Raw genomic sequence first — 21,184 nt, 5'->3', positions numbered from 1 at the left:
ATTAACAAACACAACAGAGATATTAAAAAAAAAAAAAAAAAAAAGAATGCTAAGAAACTTTCTTTGAAACTAGGACTGAAAATAATTGCGGAAAATTTTTATATATATAAACCGCTAATAAATAAGACTGCAACTTACCAAATGAAATAAACAGGGTTCGTACACATTTTTACCAATAAATTTCCATGACTTTTGAGACAATATTCATGACCTAAATGTTCCATTATTTTACAATAAGAATAAAAATATTTTCAAATTATCATAGCATATGTTAACTAAAATGAATGACTATTAATGCTACTCGTTTGCTTTCTTGTTTTAGTAATAAGTACAAGCTGCAACTGCGCCAGACGTTACTCCACATTTCACATCACTGAATATTATCATTTATTTAACTGTGTGGCCAGGATGGCCATTTTGGTGTCATTTTGTGTGTATTTTTGCTGCTTAAATGCAACAAGCTGCGCTTTAGAGCCCTGCATTTCAGCCTGAGCCCAACGGCCCCAACTTATTTATGGCTTCGGGACAATTTTCACGTCATAGCTCAGACACGGGCCAGGCATCAGGCTTGCTTCCTCCTTATTTTTATGTTTTAGATATCCATCAATTATTATGGTGACGACAAAGATTTGCCGCACTGGTGGAAACAACCCGAGACCGCTGTGTTACCGCGACTGTCAAGAGTGGCTCGGACGGTGTTTAGTGTCCAGCAGCAGCAAGTGCTGTGCTTTAACATGATGATCTGAATCAGGTGTTCATTTTTGAACAGTTCATTTTTGTGAAGCGCTCCTGCTCAAGACCGAGACAGCAGAAAGCGTATCCTGTTTGTTTTCTAAAAAAGCACAACGTAGGCTGATATAATGAGTGCACACAAATAAAAGTAGACCCTTAACAGTTCCGAATGATGTATTACTCTTACCGTTATGAGCAAAAATGACGGTTGTTTCCACTGTTATAAGAAAAAATGCAAGTGATCGTGCTGGCGACTCCATGTCCTGCAAAGCGCGCTTTAGCTTCTCTGCACAAACGATTGGATACGCGCCTAATAGCACACATTTATCTAGGTTAACCATTTAAGCTAACATTGTTTTTTTAAGCATTTTATATAGGCCTATAGATTTTATTTTAGTCAAGTGGTGATGATTTGAGAAGGCTAAATTGATCAAACATAGGCTATATTTAACTCACTGTCTGCCACTGGCCGCTTGGTTGTTACTTTAACAAAACAAAAACTTGAATTTAACAAACAAAAACATTTTCCAAACATATTTCTAAATTAACGTAATAAAGAAACGAAAATATATATAACCACTTTTGCAATTAAAAACGAAACTAAACTATTTTAATGGCTACAACAGCAGCTGTGTAATTGGGGAAGAGAGAAAGAGAAAAAAGACACGGGCCAGTAATTCTGATAATCTGTCGGATAAGGGCCAGACTAGGGCATATGTTTGAGGCCCGTGCAGGGTTCTGATGAGCTTATTTAGTAGCAAACTTAATGTGGTACTGGCAAGGTGGCTTTATATACGCACAAGCGCACTTTGGATGTGACTGCGCACGGCCTCTGGAGCACGCGAGTACCGAATGGCTTAAAAAGACGTGCAAATAAATAATACAATTTTCTGACGATGCAACAATGACCCGATTAGGCAAGTGAAAATTCTGTCAACTGTCCCGAAATGCGAGTGAAAGTCTTGTATCGCAGCATGCAGCGGCTCTTGTAGCACAGACAAGATGCGCCGATGTGAAGCCGTTTGAAGAGAAAGTCAAAGAGAGAAGACGCGTACTGCTGAATCACTCATGCTGTTTTCAAATGACTGATTTGATCAATCTGTGTGGACTGGACTGGATTATTTACTCATCAAACCTACATGCTATAGGGCTATTGAATAAATGTGTGAATATCCATCATTTTAAAAAACCTGTTCTCAGCTTTAACATTAATAAATGATTATCTGGTGTAAACATGCATATGTCTAAGAGTAAATGTGTTTCATAAAATGGTTTTGTACTGCTCCTTCAAACCAAAAAAAATATTGATTTGTGATTTTTTGGAGGCAAACCAAAAAACAGTTAACAGACATTTACATTATTGTGGCAGATGAGTAAAACAAAACAAACGTTACAAAAACGTATTATTTATTAAATGTTTATTCAACTTACAGTCCTGGTTTAAATGATCAGTTTCTTTCAATTCTTTTTTTGAGGTAATTAGTGTACAATCTCTCTACATAAGTGTATATGTATGAAGCCCGAGGATTTAAAACGGCAGATTATACATGTATATATTATTATGGACACTAATAGTTATCGTTCTTTGTGTGAACGGGCTTTAAATCTATCAGTGACCTATAGCCCACAAAAATGCATTTAGTAACTGGACTAAATTAACCGGGTAAACTGTTTTAATTTAACCTGCTACTAAAGAGAAACTCACTGTCAAATTGTCCCGCAGTAGCTGCATGATCAATGTGCTGTCTTTGTATGATTCTTCATTCAGTGAATCAAGCTCTGCAATGGCCTCATCAAAAGCCTAGGAGAAAAAGATCAACCAAGAACAAGATGAGTGATAAGTTATGGGCATAAGATGATAATATTTTGAATTGACAATATAATTGTGGGTAACACTCTTAATATTGTTTATTAGTCTGTGTGGGTGTGTGTTAACCTTACCGTTTTGGCAAGCTTACAGGCCTGGTCGGGCGCGTTGAGAATCTCGTAATAAAATACGGAGAAATTGAGCGCAAGGCCCAGACGAATGGGGTGTGTGGGCTGCATCTCTGCCTTACTGATTTCAAAGGCATCCTTGTAGGCCTCCTGTGAATTGCCAATGATAGCTGGAGATACAAAGAGAAAATTGTGTGAATGTAGTTGCATATTTTCAAGATTTGATGATAATTAAACATCATTTATATAATAAACTTAAAGAATAATTTGTGTAACCATTTATGTCTAAAATGTCACTGAAACTGAACTATGAATTGAAATTGAAATTTAAACTTGGTACTGAATTGTTTTATAAAAGCAATTATCACACTCACACCTGTGCTAATGTGCTGAATATTTAAACTTGAGAACAACTTGTGTGATTTTGCTTTATTCTTTTCCTTAAACTTTGAATACATTCAAAAAGTAAAATTAAATGAGGAATAAGCACCAAAAATATTATTTTCAGCTGACATGAACAAACACTTATAAAGCTTGCTGTAAACCAGTGAAATGACTTTTCTCACTAGGGGGCATTAAAGCACAAACTTTCCAGTTAGGACAGTTCAGTTAGAAAGTGTTATAAAGCTCAGCACTAGGCACTTTTAATATTACACTATTACATTCTGTCAGAATTTAGCTATTCTGATCAACCAACAAAAGACAATTTAAAATTATGAAACTATATTTACAATTTACTATATATTACCAATTTAAATCATCACTAATTATTTTTATTTTGCCATTTTTAATAGCACTGCCATCCTGATAACTGCAATCACCCATTGTAAAATATTTTTTAGCTTATAACACATTTTTAGATCTATTTCCTCTGTAGAAGGCAAGTCTCTGCTCTGCTTTCACTATGCGTCACCTATGATTTGACAGACATGAAGAGCCACAACTGTTTCTTCAAGAGGCCATTTCTGTTTGATTGTACTCTGCTACTAGCAGACAAAAATCAGTCCATTTAAGGCAGGTCATGTCACTCGGTGGCCATCTTTGAAACGCCTCTCGGGCATGCAAGGGCAGCTCCTATCTCTTTGAATGGGGAAACATCAAATTCTCCAAAACTGTTCACTAAGCTTACGATTAAATTTCATATTTGAAATCACCAATGAAATCTGACAACAACTGTATCATAAATGTTGTTTATTTTGCTCAAATAGCGTTAAAAAAAGCTTATTTTTCAGGCTAGATCAGCCAGTGTGCATGCACAGTCCTAACCGCACGTCTCAGAGTGTTGACTGTGGGCGAATTCCAAGCGGCTTTTTTGTGCCCTTCAAGGGCACTTCAGGAAGGTAACGCCATTTGTAACTGAATCCCTTCACAAAGGGCCCTTCCAGAAGTCCGTTAGCGAAGGGAACATGCAATGGTCACTTCACGGAAGTGATTTCTGTTTGTGATCATGTGATCTTCAGTTAGGAGCTCTTGCGATGCATTTTAAAGCAAAGTTGGGGTTGATTTCCACTTCACATACAAAAGTAGGATAGGCTGATTAAATTTGTCTATTTTCATGTGATACTAAATAATTTTTTGTCAGTGATAGAAATATGATTTAAGACGGTCGTTTAAGCATATTTAGTTTTAAAAAGTTTAATAGTAAATAAGACACAATGAGACAATATTTAAATAAAATAATAATAATGCTTTGCCCTTTGAAGGGAGTAGGGCATAGGGATGCTCACTTCTTTTTGGAATTCGCCCTGTTTCTATAGCAACCGGGAACTCTAACAGCAGCTGCAGTGACACGCTCACTTTACCGAATAGTGATTGGCTCTTTTGCTCAGAAGGCGGGGCTTCGTTCGATAGAGCGGCCATACTGAATGTTGCATTTTTCTAGTGTTAATTTTGTCAGCTATTTTCATTTTAGTCTTAGTTCCGTGTTAAAATGTCCTTGTTAGTTTTTATCCTATTTAGTTTTAGTCAAGTTTTAGTCGACTAAAAGTCTCAACATTTTAGTCTAGTTTTAGTCAATGAAAACTTGACATTTTAGCAATAAGATTATTATTAATTAACCGTACAGTATTAATTTTGGCAGCCATTTTTAATTTAGTCTTACTCGTATGTACATTTTAGTTATAATATTTAGACAACCTTGTCCTGTTTTTGTTTAGTCAAGTTTTAGTCAATGAAATCTAAGTCACATTTTCGTCATTCTGTATAATGGTTAAACTGCTAAAAAATATTTTTTCTCAATTCCAATCGTAATTGTTATCATTTGAGAAATTTACTTTTGCATTTCAGGTATTGCAATTTCACCATTAAGCACAAATCAATAGAATGTGGTGTATTTTACCTCATCTACTGTACTGATTTATTATAGGCTTTTTATTATATAATTTAATACCAAATACTTATGCAATCTCTCGGTCTACATTATGACAACAGCTAAAACAAACGAAAAATATTATAATAGTGAAATTCCTAGTAGGCCTAAATCCAAATGGCAATAGCCTATTTCTCTATTCAAACAACAGCGGTAGAGTAAGTGCATTTATTCAGCGATCACAATCGCAAACAATACAGTCGAGATCTCATGACAGGACACAGACCTGCTGAATGACACTTTCATTTAGATTGCTAAACTCCAGCTTGTTTGTTGGTGTTTTCAGATCATCGGTGGCGGCGCTTCCGCAGTGAGGAGCGAGCGTGTGCGAATGGTTGCCAGATTGCTTAAAATAAGCAAAACACTGGGCAGAAAATGAATCAATGTAATTAATCTGATTCGGGGATTTGAGCTCCTGATATCTGGCAACCGCACTCATGAACGCTCGCGTGGTAGAGGCGTGTAGACCAGACCGCAATAACTTTTTGTCTCCTTTTTTTGACGAAAATAAAGAGGTTTTTGGTAAAGTTTGTATCTTTTTGAATACATTTTAGTCTCGTCTTATTTCGTCAACGAAATAGCATGTTGATATAGTCTTAGTTATCGTTTATTGACCTTATTATCGTCTCGTCTTAGTCATGGGAAAAAATCTCGTCAGCAAATATTTTTCATTATAGTCTTCATTAACGAAATTAGCACTACATTTTTCCCCATTCAAAACTATACGAGTGACACGTCTTGGGTATTCTATCCACCTTTTTCTTGCCGTAAAAATGGGCGTGGCCAGTTGTAAATTCTATGGGCCTAGCTTCCGGTCTCATCCGCATCCAGATATTTTTAGCTGTATAGAACCGCTCCTTTTGCTGCTTGATATTGAAAATTGGTATGTCTTACCATATTATTTTAATGTATTATCTTAATTATGAACACACTGGTTTGTAGTGCAAACAGTTTTACTGTTTACTGCATGTTGTTATTCTTCTCGTTTTTTCCCTATAGCGGCTAATGAACCAGAAGTCTCACCCATAGGCTTACTTCCACATTGAAGAAAAAGGTGGGTAGTCTTTGACACAAATAAACTAGGGATGCACCGATATGAACATTTTGGCCGATACTGATAACCGATAATCCTTTATTTTTGAAGTTAAATCAAAAATCTATATCCAAATTTGTATATACTTTTTGAGAGCCTGATTACAAAAAAGGTCTCATCATTAAAAACCACATCCCGAACACTTCAACATAAGCAGCCTAGTTTGAACGGTGTATGTTTTAAAAATAATTTTACTCTCCCATTACCAAATTTAGTCATAAAAAAGTCTTACAAATAAAATAATGCATAAATAATGCAAACAAGTCATTGGACATCATTACACGTGTAAAGAATCAAAATGAATGCGCCATAGATCAATAAAACGGAATAGTCTCTGCACGGACAATAATTAAATGATTTTAATTACTAAACCATATTGCTGATGAAAATAATAATAGAAAAATACAAGTGGTTGTTATTATTAATAATGTATCAATGATTTTGAAAAAGTAACAAATTAATACCACTGTTTTAAACAGCAGCCGTTTGAGCTGCGCGTGCTGAAGCTGAAGAGCTGAATGAATACGGTAAACTGAAGCGTTTTGCTGGCAGCTTATTTAACTCAAGGAAATGCATCCTGAGATTAATATTAAAACAACATAAACATAATATTACAACTTATATATGAAATGACAAATGACGCAGTTATTGCATGCTATAGTCAGAATGTGTGATCCTGTTGTGGATGCGCTCTTCCCATAACAACGCGCTGAAACACGGCAACTAAACCCAAAGAATTCACAACGTTTTATTATAATAATATTCTCATTAGAATGTTATATACACGACATTCCCAATCATAGTTATTAATGTTGTGCACTGCTGTTTGAGCTGCGTGCGCTGAGCTAAAGACGATCACCGGTAAACTGAAGCGCTCTTTTAACTTAACCAAACGCATTCTATATGAGATAAATCAGATATACATCAAATAAACACAATATTACAACGTACAATTGCACAAAAGGCTGCAAACGAACAGCGCGCATCTGAAGTGTCTCTGAAGGGTCTCTGAAGGAAATAATGCATTATTTATCGGCTTTAAGATATCGGCCAAATTTTCTTATTGGGCCGATACCGATAACAGAAAAAATGAGCATTTATCGGCCGATACCGATATGGTGGCCGATATATCGTGCATCCCTAAAATAAACCTCAAGATTTTCAGAATGTGTTGCTAACAACTTAGCACTAGGTATAAGATTTCACACTGTTAGAATGATGAAGGGCCTTTCAGTCAACACCATTGTACCAAGAGTACAGTGAGTCCTAAGCATCTGATGGCTTCAGTGAGAGACAACTGAATCAATATAAAAAGGGAATTATATTCCATTTCCTTCTTAACAAGACAGAACAGGAATCCGACAAGCTGTGAAGCAGCTCTGGAGCTCCACCCACACACAGGATCTCATTCATTCAGTAAGGTGGGTGGACTCACATGTCTGCACCTGTTCCAATGAAGGAAGGAAATCAGACTGCTAACCGTTTCCCCTGTAGACCTAAAGACCCTCCTTTTATTATTTTTTCTCTCTCTCTCTCTTTCCCATAACTGAATCCTAAGCCACACCCTGAGAGCCTGTCAACCTCCTGGCACAGGAAGGCTGCCGCAAGATTCTTCCTGTTATGCACACTGCGGCCCTGTTCCTTTCTGACTCTACCAAGACAGACAATGGAGAGCAAACCATTTCAAGGTTTATATAGTATCTGCTTTAAATAGAATAAGCCTGCGAACAGTGTCTGGTAATTACCTAAAACTACAACTGAAATGTTTGAGGTCGGCAAGTTTCTTTATATATATATATTTTTTAAGTTTTATGCTTATCAAGGATGCATTTATTTGATCAAATATACATAATTTTTATATTGTGAAATATTGCTACAATTTAAATAACTAATATAACATACAAATTATTTATTATAATTTCAAATGTAATTTATTCCTGTGATGGCAAAGCTGAATTTTCAGCAGCCATTACTCCATTCTTCAGTCTCACATGATACTTCAGAAATCATTCTAATATGCTGATTTGCAGCTCAAAAACAATTGTTCTTATTATTTATCATCTCATAATAAAAAAGAAAAAAAACAGTTGTGCTGCTTATGGAAACCGTGAAACATTTTTTCTGGATTCTTGGAAGAATAAAAAGTTTAAAAGAACAGCGTTTATTTGTTGTAACAAAGTAAACGATTTTTCTGTCACTTTTGATCAAATTAATTCATCTTTGCTGAATAAAAGTATTCATTACTTTCCAAAAAAATATAAAAAAATACTTTTGAGGCAAAAACATGGTACCATTTACTATTGAATTTTTCACTGAGGGAGGCAGAGTTTATGAATGGACCACAACTGATCACCACCCCCCCAAACACAGATCCTCTTTCGAGATTTCCACCCCCTTACTTCCTCTCAAGCTTGGCTTTGTGTCAACATTTTGCGGAAACGTTACATTTTTAGCAGAAGTTAGTATGGTCATAAGCAGGTGGTGGAGACTAGTCACTACCGCAGCTTTGAGAGCCATGCAGCATTGTTCAAATGCCTACATCATTAACTAGCTAACACAATCTGGCATTGTTAACCAGATTAATGATATAAGGAGCTCCAGGGGGTGCTAGACATCCATCTCAATCTTTCTAGTACATTTAAATTTACTAAATTCACAGCAGAACTTCTAACATTTAATTGAACAAAGAATACATTTTGTTTACACTGAAGTCAATGAAGTCCCAAACAAACCATTCTGGACCACAGTAACTTTCAATTTAAGGACCAAAAAAGAGAGAAAAGAAGAATAAAGTCATGCAGGTTTGGATGGAACAACCTGAGGGTGAGTACATTTTTGGATGAACTTTCCCTTCAATATTAAGGATAGACTTAAGAGAATGGCTTACAGCTTTTTTCCTCTCCCACAGCCACCTCCGCTAAGTAGCGAAAGTAATCGCCTTTCATTTTCAGATAGAAGACTTTACTTTCAGCCGGTGTTGCCTTTGGGATGAGGTACTTGTCCAGAAGAACCTGCAACACACAGACAAAAGAGAAAATTCATATTAGCGGTTTGTCAAATGGTTTCATGTCCTGGTTTCAGTGTGGTAGTAGGAAAGGGGGAAGTAGTCCAGAGTAGAACAAGAGTCAACAGTAGTAAAGAGATGAACAGATAAGATAGAGCTCTGTAAAACTAGTTTGACAACATGTTACAAAAAGAGGCCCAGGTGAAACCATGGAACCTCTTGAGCAAAATGTGTCCGGCACCGGGATGCCATTTACAGTATACACCCTTCACAGTAAAATACCCTTCACTCAGTCCCAACAATGTGGTTTCTAGAATTTCAGCATTCTGGGCATTTTTAGACGACAACCTTGGATTGCCTTTAGGGCTGACAGAGGCCCGACGGCTTGTGGCAAGACTGCAGTTTCACAGATGCTTCTGATACTTTCTGTTGCAGGGAGGGAGGAAGGGGAGAATGGGAAAATTGACTATGCTGTGTGAGCTAGAGCTCGTGGAAGTAGGTCATTGAGCTTGCTGGGCTTGTTCACAACTCGACTGGCCTGATTGTAGTCACCCTGAACAGAGCCACAAGCTCATCGTTGCAACACAAGCATCCTTAAACTCTCCAATGACACCCTAACAAACCACCTTAATGATGGCCAAACCACCTTAAAGGCACAATATGTAAGATTTTTTTTTTTAAATATCAAAAAACCACTAGAACAGTTTTATATATTTTGCTGACTTGTGTACTTACATTATCCCAAATGTTTCGAAGAATGTTTAAATCCACAGAAATAAGCAATTTTAACTAGTGACACGGACCGTGTTTATAGTGTCATTCTGTCACCTGCCAATGACGTCATACACCCTCGATTTCTTTTGTTTTGTAGAAAACATGGAAACACCAAAGACGCTTTAATATGCTATGCATTTTATTAGACAGGTGACGACCGCACAGAGTAGCATTATAACAGAACGTTCAAATGTATCTAGTATGATAAAACAGCACTGCTTACTTCCGCTGCTTTCCGGAAGGAGCGGAAGTGGTCGACTAGGCATGGGCCGGTATGAGATTCTGACGGTATGATAACCATAGATAAAAATATCAGGGTTTCACGGTATCGCGATTACAGCTCTAAAATATGTTATTTTTAAATGTCTGGGTAAAAAACAAAAAAAAAATTCCCCACTGAACACAATACATTTTATTTTTAAGAAACAGAGAACATTTTGGAACACTCTATAAACATGACAGGCTAAATAATTACAATAAATAATTCAATTATTCGTAATTAAATTAAGTGCAGTCACTTAAGTGGGCCTAAACCTGCAGCTCAACAATTAGAACATAAATAAATTCTTTTTTTTTTTTTAAATCCTTCTAAATGAAAAAAAAAAAAATGCAGTCATTAAACCTGCAGCTCAACAAGGTTTTTGGAGACATGCTGACTTTCTACACATTCCTCTTTCAGTCCAAGTTATGATGCAGTAATGTTCACCTTTCCTGGATTAAGTTTGGAGCGGTGAGGTACGAGGATGTGTGCACATACACATAAGGAAAGAGCTTGTTGTCTCTCACACACACACACCCACTCACTCACTCACGCACGCTCACTCACGCACTCACACAGTCTTTCTCCGTACAACACTCAAACAGTGGCAAAGACACCTGAGAGCCAGCAGTTTGTTTGTTTTTAAATGTCGTGATTTTGAACAGATGTAAACATTGGCAGGAGGCTTAAAAGTATTGACGTGATACCAGCTAAATTTAATTATTGTACTAAATCGCAGAAACGTAGTACTTTAGTCTGCTATTCCTCGCTCTGTGAAGTAATGTTAATGTGAGGGAGTAAACTAGTTGACATTAGCTAGTTAATTAGCCATGTTATCTGCCTCGGTAGCAAGCCAAATAGTATTTATTTCAACACTGAAACAAACGGCGGGTGGGTCTGTCTTGATCGGGGGTGAAAGAGGGAGAAATGAAGAGGACACATATGTAGTTTATGTACGACCTGGAAGTATTTATTTAGCGATCGGTGCTAAAACATCATCTGTACGGAACATGGTTAGTCTACGTCACACGAAAAATTCCCATACAGCAGACTTCATCTTTTTCGACGGGGGAAAAAGTTCCAGGAATTCACCTCCTTTGGCCATCCCACACACAGCTGACTCTCACTGACTGCTCGCAGCCTCGCACCAACCGGAGGTGGAGGAGTCATGTGACTCGTTACACTCGTCGCTGCACACAACCGAGGGAGTCCTGCACTTTCCGTCTTTGATGACACGTAAAATAAACTGTGCATACCGCAGGAACGGTATAACGGAAAATTTTAGTGGTTTTGAAACTGTGACTTTTCCAAACCACGGTATACCTTGAAACCGGTTATCGTCCCATGCCTACAGTCGACTGTGGCATAATAAAAGCTCCGCTGCTTTCGAGCTGTGTGTCGTGCTCGTTCAGCGGCCTCGTTTTGCTTCGAGGGCTTTCAGCCTCACCCTGCTTCATACTACGACGTTAATAAATCTTTAAAGGGGTCCTATTATGCTTTTTCACTTTTTCAACTTTAGTTAGTCTGTAATGTTGCTGTTTGAGCATAAAAAAGATCTGCAAAGTTACAAAGTTCAGACATGCTGACTTTCTACACATTCCTCTTTCAGTCCAAGTTATGATGCAGTAATGTTCACCTTTCCTGGATTAAGTTTGGAGCGGTGAGGTACGAGGATGTGTGCACATACACATAAGGAAAGAGCTTGTTGTCTCTCACACACACACACCCACTCACTCACTCACGCACGCTCACTCACGCACTCACACAGTCTTTCTCCGTACAACACTCAAACAGTGGCAAAGACACCTGAGAGCCAGCAGTTTGTTTGTTTTTAAATGTCGTGATTTTGAACAGATGTAAACATTGGCAGGAGGCTTAAAAGTATTGACGTGATACCAGCTAAATTTAATTATTGTACTAAATCGCAGAAACGTAGTACTTTAGTCTGCTATTCCTCGCTCTGTGAAGTAATGTTAATGTGAGGGAGTAAACTAGTTGACGTTAGCTAGTTAATTAGCCATGTTATCTGCCTCGGTAGCAAGCCAAATAGTATTTATTTCAACACTGAAACAAACGGCGGGTGGGTCTGTCTTGATCGGGGGTGAAAGAGGGAGAAATGAAGAGGACACATATGTAGTTTATGTACGACCTGGAAGTATTTATTTAGCGATCGGTGCTAAAACATCATCTGTACGGAACATGGTTAGTCTACGTCACACGAAAAATTCCCATACAGCAGACTTCATCTTTTTCGACGGGGGAAAAAGTTCCAGGAATTCACCTCCTTTGGCCATCCCACACACAGCTGACTCTCACTGACTGCTCGCAGCCTCGCACCAACCGGAGGTGGAGGAGTCATGTGACTCGTTACACTCGTCGCTGCACACAACCGAGGGAGTCCTGCACTTTCCGTCTTTGATGACACGTAAAATAAACTGTGCATACCGCAGGAACGGTATAACGGAAAATTTTAGTGGTTTTGAAACTGTGACTTTTCCAAACCACGGTATACCTTGAAACCGGTTATCGTCCCATGCCTACAGTCGACTGTGGCATAATAAAAGCTCCGCTGCTTTCGAGCTGTGTGTCGTGCTCGTTCAGCGGCCTCGTTTTGCTTCGAGGGCTTTCAGCCTCACCCTGCTTCATACTACGACGTTAATAAATCTTTAAAGGGGTCCTATTATGCTTTTTCACTTTTTCAACTTTAGTTAGTCTGTAATGTTGCTGTTTGAGCATAAAAAAGATCTGCAAAGTTACAAAGTTCACTTCAAAAGGAGATATTTTATTTAACAGAAATCACTTTTCAAAAACTACAACGAATGACTCGTTTGTACTACAACACATATTTTCCGGGATTTGTGACAAATATTGACGAATGGGATGAGACCTGGTTGAGCTGCACTAGAGAAGGCAACGAGTGTTATCACTATGTTGGAGACACGCTAGCTTTCCCAAGGCAGACAAACTTAGAGCAGTTACAATCATCCGGGTTTAATTCACGCTCAAATTGATTTGATATTGACGCAATATTTACACTGAAGCTCGCAGGCGGCTGTGGTAAGGGGCATAACATTTCCCGACCAGGTGCCGACTGCCGAGTGGAGCCAATCACAACACACACTGGCCCAGCTAACCAATCACAGCACATTGCGTCTTTCAGAAGGCGGGCCTTCATTTGATACAGGAACTATTCGAGCCGTTCATGCCAGACTGGGGAGAGAGGTGTTGTAATAATGTAAAACATATGAAAAATAATGTGTTTTTCGAACAACCTAGTATGACAGCCTGTTCTAGTAAACCCCCAAAACAAAATCAAGACTTTGTAAAAGAGCATAATAGGACCCCTTTAATACATTAGCTCATTCATTAACATGATTTCTGCCTGAGTCCCATCGGATTGCTTCAGCTGTGTGGATGAAGACGACAACTCCCATGATTCCACACTCAGTCACGGCATCATCAAACTACGCCTTTGTTTCTTTTGAATACGCACCCTCTAGCGGCAAAAATTACATATTGTGCCTATTGGTGACGGAGATTTACCGCTGATTAAAGAACCGGCTTTACTGCATATGAATATAATTGCGCATATTGTAATATCATATTACATAATGATGGAGGAAGTCTTATTGGAGCAAATTGATTCGGTCAATGTCACTCTAATAAATATGGAGTAGGGCTGCACGATAAATCGCATGCGATATTTAACGCGCATCTTGTCAGAAAGTCGGTTCTTTAATCAGCGGTAAATCTCCATCACCTGCGGGCTTTCACACAGAGCAGCATTAACTACACAGAGCCGTTGTTCACTGACGAGCTGCGTAAAAAATCGCGCGAACATGAACGTGGTTTTGCGCAACTCGTCAGTGAACAACGGCTCTGTGTAGTTAATGCTGCTCTGTGTGAAAGCCCTCTCATCTCATAAGTCTGTGACCTTTATTACATCAAAGGTCAAAATCACAGGACTTTATAGGTGCAAAAGATGCAGGGATTTCCATAATCTGAGGAATCGTTTAGGCATTCCAATTCAAATTGGTCATTTAACCTTGTTAAGTCACATGTCACTGATGAACCAATGACCTACTTGTGCTTTCAATGGTGGGGAGCAATGCATGGCATCAGAACACAATTCCATAATGTAGCTCTAAGCTGACAGACACAGTTATGGGTTTGCATAACCATCTGCTTCCCCATCGTCTTTATCAAGTCGAGACATGTGGATGGAAGATCACAGCAGCTTGTGTCAGGTGAGCGGTTTTATCTTTTCATTTGATGTGTAGATAGTGATAATAAAGTGTGATTTGCCAACTGCCACTCACCACTTGATCCATATAAAATAGCACAATATAAAGCTACATTCACATTAGCGAAACTTCAGTTAAATTTTGTGAAAAAAGTCCATTGTCTATTGTCATTAGTGTAGTGATGTAAAGCTCAGGTCACTTTCAAATCAAGCAGTTTTCTGAATCTGTGTGACTGTTGTGAAATCGGTGTGGGGAAATCTTTCATCCTCACGCAAAATTCCCATTCGATTGGATTGCTACTGAAATGACTGAAGTTTGCTGGAAAAAAAACAAAAAAAACACTGAGCTATAGTAAACGTGACAACACCATAGCTATGTCAGACACAAGCAAGTAGTTTCTTAATATACTACATAAAGAAATGCAACAGAACAACTTGTACCTGAACTTTAAAGGGGTCTCAACCCTCTTTTTAGTTGTGATATACTGTCTGTCTAAATTACATTCACACTGGTGTTTTAGAAGCCAAACGAATTAGAATATAATAATATTATATAAATTCTTAATTTGACAAATGATGCTGGAGAAAAACTGACTTTAGTAAATAGGCAAGTGTTTTGCATTATGAGTGTGAAAACCGAGAGATACATGTTCATGTACTTTTCTAATTGGCTGTGATTTTGCTGCATTGCAAAGCATTTTTGCTTTCGGCATAGAGAAAAAAACATGCCACTGAAATCTTGTCCTATCATGCCTGGGTAGGATGTAGTGTAAGGGTTTTAAAGTACTAAATGAACATTAAGTTACATAATATTTAGGAATTAACATGAAATCATAGTCTCCTTTCATTCTCCTAAATGCAAAAGTGGTGAAAGTAAAGTCCCTTTGGCTGTAACGTGGAGAGCTGCAGGTCAGTGGCCCAAAAAACAGGAGCTCAGCTGCTGTCATTATGGGATTAGAGGTGACTCAACCTGTGCGATAACACAGCCCTGTGGCCTTCAGCCACTTTCATGCTATGTCCACACAAAGTCAATTTATCCCCTCCCTTCAACACATCAGGCACCCTGGCCAAAATACTTATTCTACTTTGGTTTGAGCTCATCGTCACCAGGACCTGATGAAGAAGAAAGATAAGAAAACACGTATTGTCCTAATGAAAAGTCATGCTCATCAACAAGCAGCTGTAGTTAAGTGTTGTACTGTGCCCATGTTTGGTCCACAGCCACATTGTGGAGTTCAGCCATCCTCATGCTCTCTGGAGGCCTCTTCATTTCCCACACCTCATTACATAGCCTCTTCTCTCCCACCAAAGCAGCTACTAAAAGCTAATTAGCTGCCTCTCTCACTTACTCAGACATTGGTCGAAGTCTCAGAGTGAGTATGTTTCTCAGGGGACTTCACTTATGGCTTACTGAGTTGAAGTGGACTTAAAACTCATGTCTTCTGTAATGTTCAAGGACTTGGTGATACGTTATTAGCACAACTCAAGTGTTTTTTCACTGGTTGAACTCACATTGGCACAACTGCAAAAAACAGGTGAGATAAAAACAAAAGAAACAAACAGATGAGTTACTTTTATTTTACTAACCCATTTTTGAACGTTTTATTTTTTTATTTTACACTAAGCTGTTTTTTGATAATATTTTTTTGAGGTGAATTTAACCATAATTTAAATTATTTGAACTTAACCAAATATTATAAAAAATTTAACAACTCTCGTGATAATTCTTATATCCAAAACATTTACAAACATCTTTTCTGTTCCACTACCATTACTTAAAATGTGCAAGCTATTTAATGTTAACTAACTGACAAATAAATAAATAACCAATGTTTTAGCAAATTCACTAAGTATGTCTCCATTTTGGGATGGAAAGGATAACTTTTCAATCTCCTTATTAATATATTTTACATTGAGAATACTGTTACACTCAAAAATCCATTGCATTACAGAAGTAAAGTGAATTGCCAACAATGATTCACAATGACTTTAAATTTATAGACACATTTCACCCTAAATTCAAATATCACAGCTTTTTTGTGAACCCACTTTCTGTGTATGACCTCCAATTCAAAATAATAGTTTACAGGTATTAGACCAGCTGGAGCCTGTATCAAGCAAAATGCTCTAGCTTTTTCGGATCTCTAATTCTTCCCAAATGACACAAGAATACATTTTAGATAACAGCATGGTGTTCTTAAGCACAAGTACACCTTATATACAGTCTGCACAATGTTAAGGCAAGTGTTTAGGAACCTCATTACATAAAGTCTATGCAATGTGAATTCCGTGCTCTACAGAATCTATATAAAACTGTCATTTCTGTAGGCTGAAACATAAGTTAAATAGACCCTGACCCCTTAAATCTGTCATCAGGGCTACAATAACTGTCCCAAGGTAAGGACACCTGTGCATGCTTTGGAACAAATGAGATCAGGCCTGGACTAATAGGCTTGGCTAAAAGAGGGCCTTGCTCATGTTGAGTAATTAACGCAAGCAGGATTATCAACATGCGTTACCCATCAACACTTGGAACAAAGAAACGGGGACAAGAGCAAATGTGCGTATATTGTGCGTATCCCTGGGTAAGAATAAAAACGATTGGGATTATCTCAGTTGTAAGATCCTTACCAGTACATCATTGCAGATGTCCTTCAACTCCTTCTCGATCTTTTCCCGATATTCCTTGACCATTTGCTGCTTCTTATCGCTGCCCTCCGTCTTCTGCTCGATGCTGGAGACCACTCTCCAGGAAGAACGGCGGGCACCCACCACGTTCTTGTAAGCCACCGAGAGCAGGTTGCGTTCCTCGTTAGACAGTTCAATGTCACCCTCAGTGACAGACTTCATAGCGGCTGCCATGTCATCATAGCGCTCTGCCTGCTCGGCCAGCTTGGCTTTTTGCACTAGCTCGCTCTTGTCCATGGCTGCTCAGTGCTGGGGAAAACGAGAGTTACAGAGTTCAGTCAGACACCGAATCTGATTTATTTAAGGTGAAACAGGCGACCTACAAACCTACCCTGAAAGTTTAGTTTTAGACAAAACAACTTTAAATGAACTTGAAGAGCTTTGCACAAACAATAAATATATATATATATATATATATATATATATATACACACACACACGTGCTGTAATATTTATCTATGGTCAGTTTGCGTCATCTGTCCTTTTATTATGTATCCATTTATTTTTATTATTGAATATATGCAAGAACACTGGACAAACATCCTTGCGGAAGTGCTGAAAAATTCCACAGCAGTGAATCAATTTTGCTGGCATATCAGATATCACAAGATGTGCTGCTGTGCTACTCTTCTGACCATGCACATTATATAATGCCATGCATATTATATAAATAAAATATATATAACATTGTTTTCGTCATTATACAACAAAATATACAACAACCCGTCAAATAGTTGCTATCTACGCGCACCATTACTTTCATCTAAATTATAGAAAGCCTTCGGTGTAATATCAAAAAAAAGGGAAAACAAAAGAGAAACGGAAGTTACCAAAAAGCACTCTGCAAACATCAAAAATTCTAGCTGCCAATCTTGCACACAGCAAAAAAAAAAGAGAGACCATAAGTATTTGCCCTCCAGGGGCGCATTACATTGCGAAGAAATATGCGGATGTGCTGTTCTCGACAACCACGCCCAGTTCTCATAGCTACCCATTCACGCGCTTTACATATTATGTCTTAAAGGGATAGTTCACCCTCAAAAAAATGAACATTCTGTCATCTTGAACTCACCCTCATGCCGTTCCAAACCCGCATGACTTTCTTTCTTCCGTGGAACACCAACAGAGATGTTTGGCAGATTGACAGCCTCGGTCACCATTCATTTCCATTGTAAAGAAAAAACATGCTCAATGTTCGTCAATGGCGACTGAAGCTGTCAGTCCGTCAAATTCTGATGAACGCGTTTCACGAAATACAGTTAAGCGGGTTTTGACATAATGGTATGTAAATAAAGACCATTTTGGGTGAACTATCCCTTTCGAAGTTTCCATGCGCTAAAAACTAGGTGACTTGCTGACTACACAAAGCTTAACCAGCAACATCAGACTACAGCCGTGGGACTTGTTTATTACGAATGTTTCATGGTGCAATGCATACAAACAACAGCGCTGCCCCGCACTACATCAAATGTGGCAAGCTGAAATGTCATGGTTACATATTTTACTGCTGCTTTCAGGTTTAAAGCAAGTTAGCTTGGTGGCTAAGCCATATGATGAAGGCAGGACTGCCCTGCCCATCTTCCATGGCTGACTGACCTCACAGCAAAAAAAAAAAAAAAAAAACCCCGCTGCTATATGTAATGTCAGGACACCACTAATGCGTTTTTAATGATTTGCCCAAGTACTGTGTGTCGGTAAGACTGATAAGGCAAATGGAGGCGGTGTGTGTCAGGCGGGTCTCTCGATTAAAAGACATGCTGGAAGCTCGTCTGATAATATCAACCGAATTGCCAGAAACCATCGAAGATAGACGGAGACTCGTTAAATGTGTTACCATAACAGGAGCAAGTAGAGTTGACTGAATTAACAGTGGCAGAATTGAGGACTCGGATGAGAGAAAGGCTTCGGCTTGTATCAGCACCAAAAATGCACTGAAACATTATTTTACGCAAGGATGCACAGAAAACTGCAACTGATGACCAGAGTATGATCTAAACCCTACAACGTGTCATTTTAGCCATCACTTTAAATGCAATCTCGACCACATCAGATAACATACCAAGAGGAGGAAACAAAAACGGGCGGCCTAGATCTGCCAAGCAAAGGCTTATTGTTCATTTTCAGCACGTTAGCATCACTAGCTATTCAGTCATGTGCCTTGCATCGTCCATCGCCGTTTGAATTTCATATCTCATCGCAAATGATAAAACAGGACTATTGCGCATGGAATATATCCAGATCTGGCGGATTCTCTTACCTGAGTGTCTGGGAATAAGGACTGTCCTGTCGGAGCTAAGCTAACCGCTGCTCACAGCTGATTCTCACGGCGGTCGTGCTAATCCACGGGGTTTCCCTCCAATCAGACCAGCCCCAGGAGCCGAGACAAGGCTGGGCCACGTGACGTCAAGGGTAACCAAGGCGACGGCTGACCTCACGTTGTCTGTGATTGCACGAGAGCCTGTTCGTGATTCAGTGGCGTACCACTTTTCCTTCCACGAATCCACGCCCGCCTGTTTCCATAAATTATACCACCAAGGTCTATCCGTTTAGGTTATGTTTTATTATTAAAATCCGAAAAGAATGTAAAGTGTATTATTAACTGCGTAGTTTGGAGATGAGTCAATTTGTTCCATGTTTACAAGTGTGCACATCAATAAGATGGTTGGATAGCTTATGAATGACAAATGTGACCCTGGAACACAAAAACAGTCATAAGTAGCACAGGTATATTTGAAGCAATAGCCAGCAATACATTATATGGGTCAAAATGATCAAATTTTCTTTTATGCCAAAAATCATTAGGATATTAAGTAAAGATCATGTTCCATGAAGATATTTTGTAAATTTCCTACCGAAAATATATCACAACTTATTTTTTGATTAGTAATATGCATTGCTAAGAACTTTATTTGGACAACTTTAAAGGCGATTTTCTCAATATTGTGATTTTTTTTTTTTGCACCCTCAGATTCCAGATTTTCAAATAGTTGTATCTTGGCCGAATATTGTCCTATCCTAACAAACCATACATCAAAGGAAAGCATATTTCAGCTTTCAGATGATGTATGAATCTCAATATAATTTTTTTTTTTACCCTTTTTGGCCCAGGGTCACAAATATTTATATTTAGAAAACTGCTTAATGAGGGCCCTCACATAATTCAGTGCTTCAAATGGTGTTATTAAAAGTATAATGAATATAAAAATCCTCCACAAAAATTTTTAATTCTGTTACATTTCTTGAATTGAACTATGCCTAAATATTTCTATTTGCAACTAGGTAGTTGTAATGAATAATTTTTTTTCTTTCTGAAAATCATGGAATGGCGATTGTGAAGAGACCATCATGAGCAAAATTAGAACACAGGCCATACTGCGCTTGCTTGGTAGTAGAGGAGCTAATTCTGCACTACTCCAGTTTGTTTCCATGGGGAATGAGTCTATTTTCTACATTGTCACATGTCCTCCCATCAGATATGAATTCAGTAACCTATTTCGGGGCAAAACTCTGTATTATTGGTGCAAGTTAACTCCACAGTGAGACCGAAGCATTTATACAACCAGTGTGTGTGCTAACAAATGCAACAGCAGTTTCATTTGAATGTGAACAGTGATTACCGAGTTTGTTCTGTAACTAGTAGGGCAGGTTTTTCAGTTTTCTTAAAGTCACACCCCAGTACAGCACTCAGAGAATGACAGTTCAAAGTAACGTGAGAGACTCATCCGACACTATAGTGTGGTTATGTTAGTGCACTAAAAAGAGAAAACTATGCAGAGAACAATGTTAGTGAATCAGACAAAATTCCAGTCGTTATCTTTGCAAAGGGTGTAGATGCCTTTTCCAGAAATGCTTCTGTAGCTTGCTATTGTCAAACACATAGTTTACATAAAAGTATTTCACCTTATGCTTATGATATAATATCTTGATGACAGGAATACAAAGGCTCCTGACACCACCAAACAACACATTTCAGTATGCTGATTTGCATATAAGTGTTCTCTTTTGCTGTGGTAAGAGTCAGTCAGCCTAGATTTGATATTTCTAAAGGAATTAGGCATGGGGTGCCCTGTTATCGCCATACCTCTTTT

At 38.3% G+C, this 21,184-nt stretch overlaps 1 protein-coding gene across 1 annotated transcript in view; it reads right to left on the bottom strand.

The window, feature by feature from the left end:
* The window catches only part of LOC107595301 (14-3-3 protein beta/alpha-A-like), a 20,040-nt gene extending 585 nt beyond the window's left edge, over positions 1 to 19,455 (bottom strand). Inside the window, exons 1-5 of the mRNA XM_016285662.1 lie at positions 19,354 to 19,455; positions 17,040 to 17,345; positions 9,016 to 9,139; positions 2,674 to 2,837; positions 2,438 to 2,533 (exon numbers count right to left, since the gene is read on the bottom strand). Coding sequence (XP_016141148.1) covers positions 2,438 to 2,533; positions 2,674 to 2,837; positions 9,016 to 9,139; positions 17,040 to 17,333 — 678 coding nt within the window. The 5' untranslated portion in view covers positions 17,334 to 17,345; positions 19,354 to 19,455. The remainder of the gene's footprint in view (positions 1 to 2,437; positions 2,534 to 2,673; positions 2,838 to 9,015; positions 9,140 to 17,039; positions 17,346 to 19,353) is intronic.
* Between the last annotated feature and the right edge of the window lie 1,729 nt (positions 19,456 to 21,184).

This window comes from Sinocyclocheilus grahami, unplaced genomic scaffold (assembly GCF_001515645.1).
Source record: "Sinocyclocheilus grahami isolate Dianchi unplaced genomic scaffold, SAMN03320097.WGS_v1.1 scaffold11.1, whole genome shotgun sequence".
Lineage (NCBI taxonomy): Eukaryota > Metazoa > Chordata > Actinopteri > Cypriniformes > Cyprinidae > Sinocyclocheilus > Sinocyclocheilus grahami.
The sequence above is the reverse complement of the archived record's forward strand: the minus strand, read 5'-3'. Positions and strand labels throughout refer to the sequence as shown.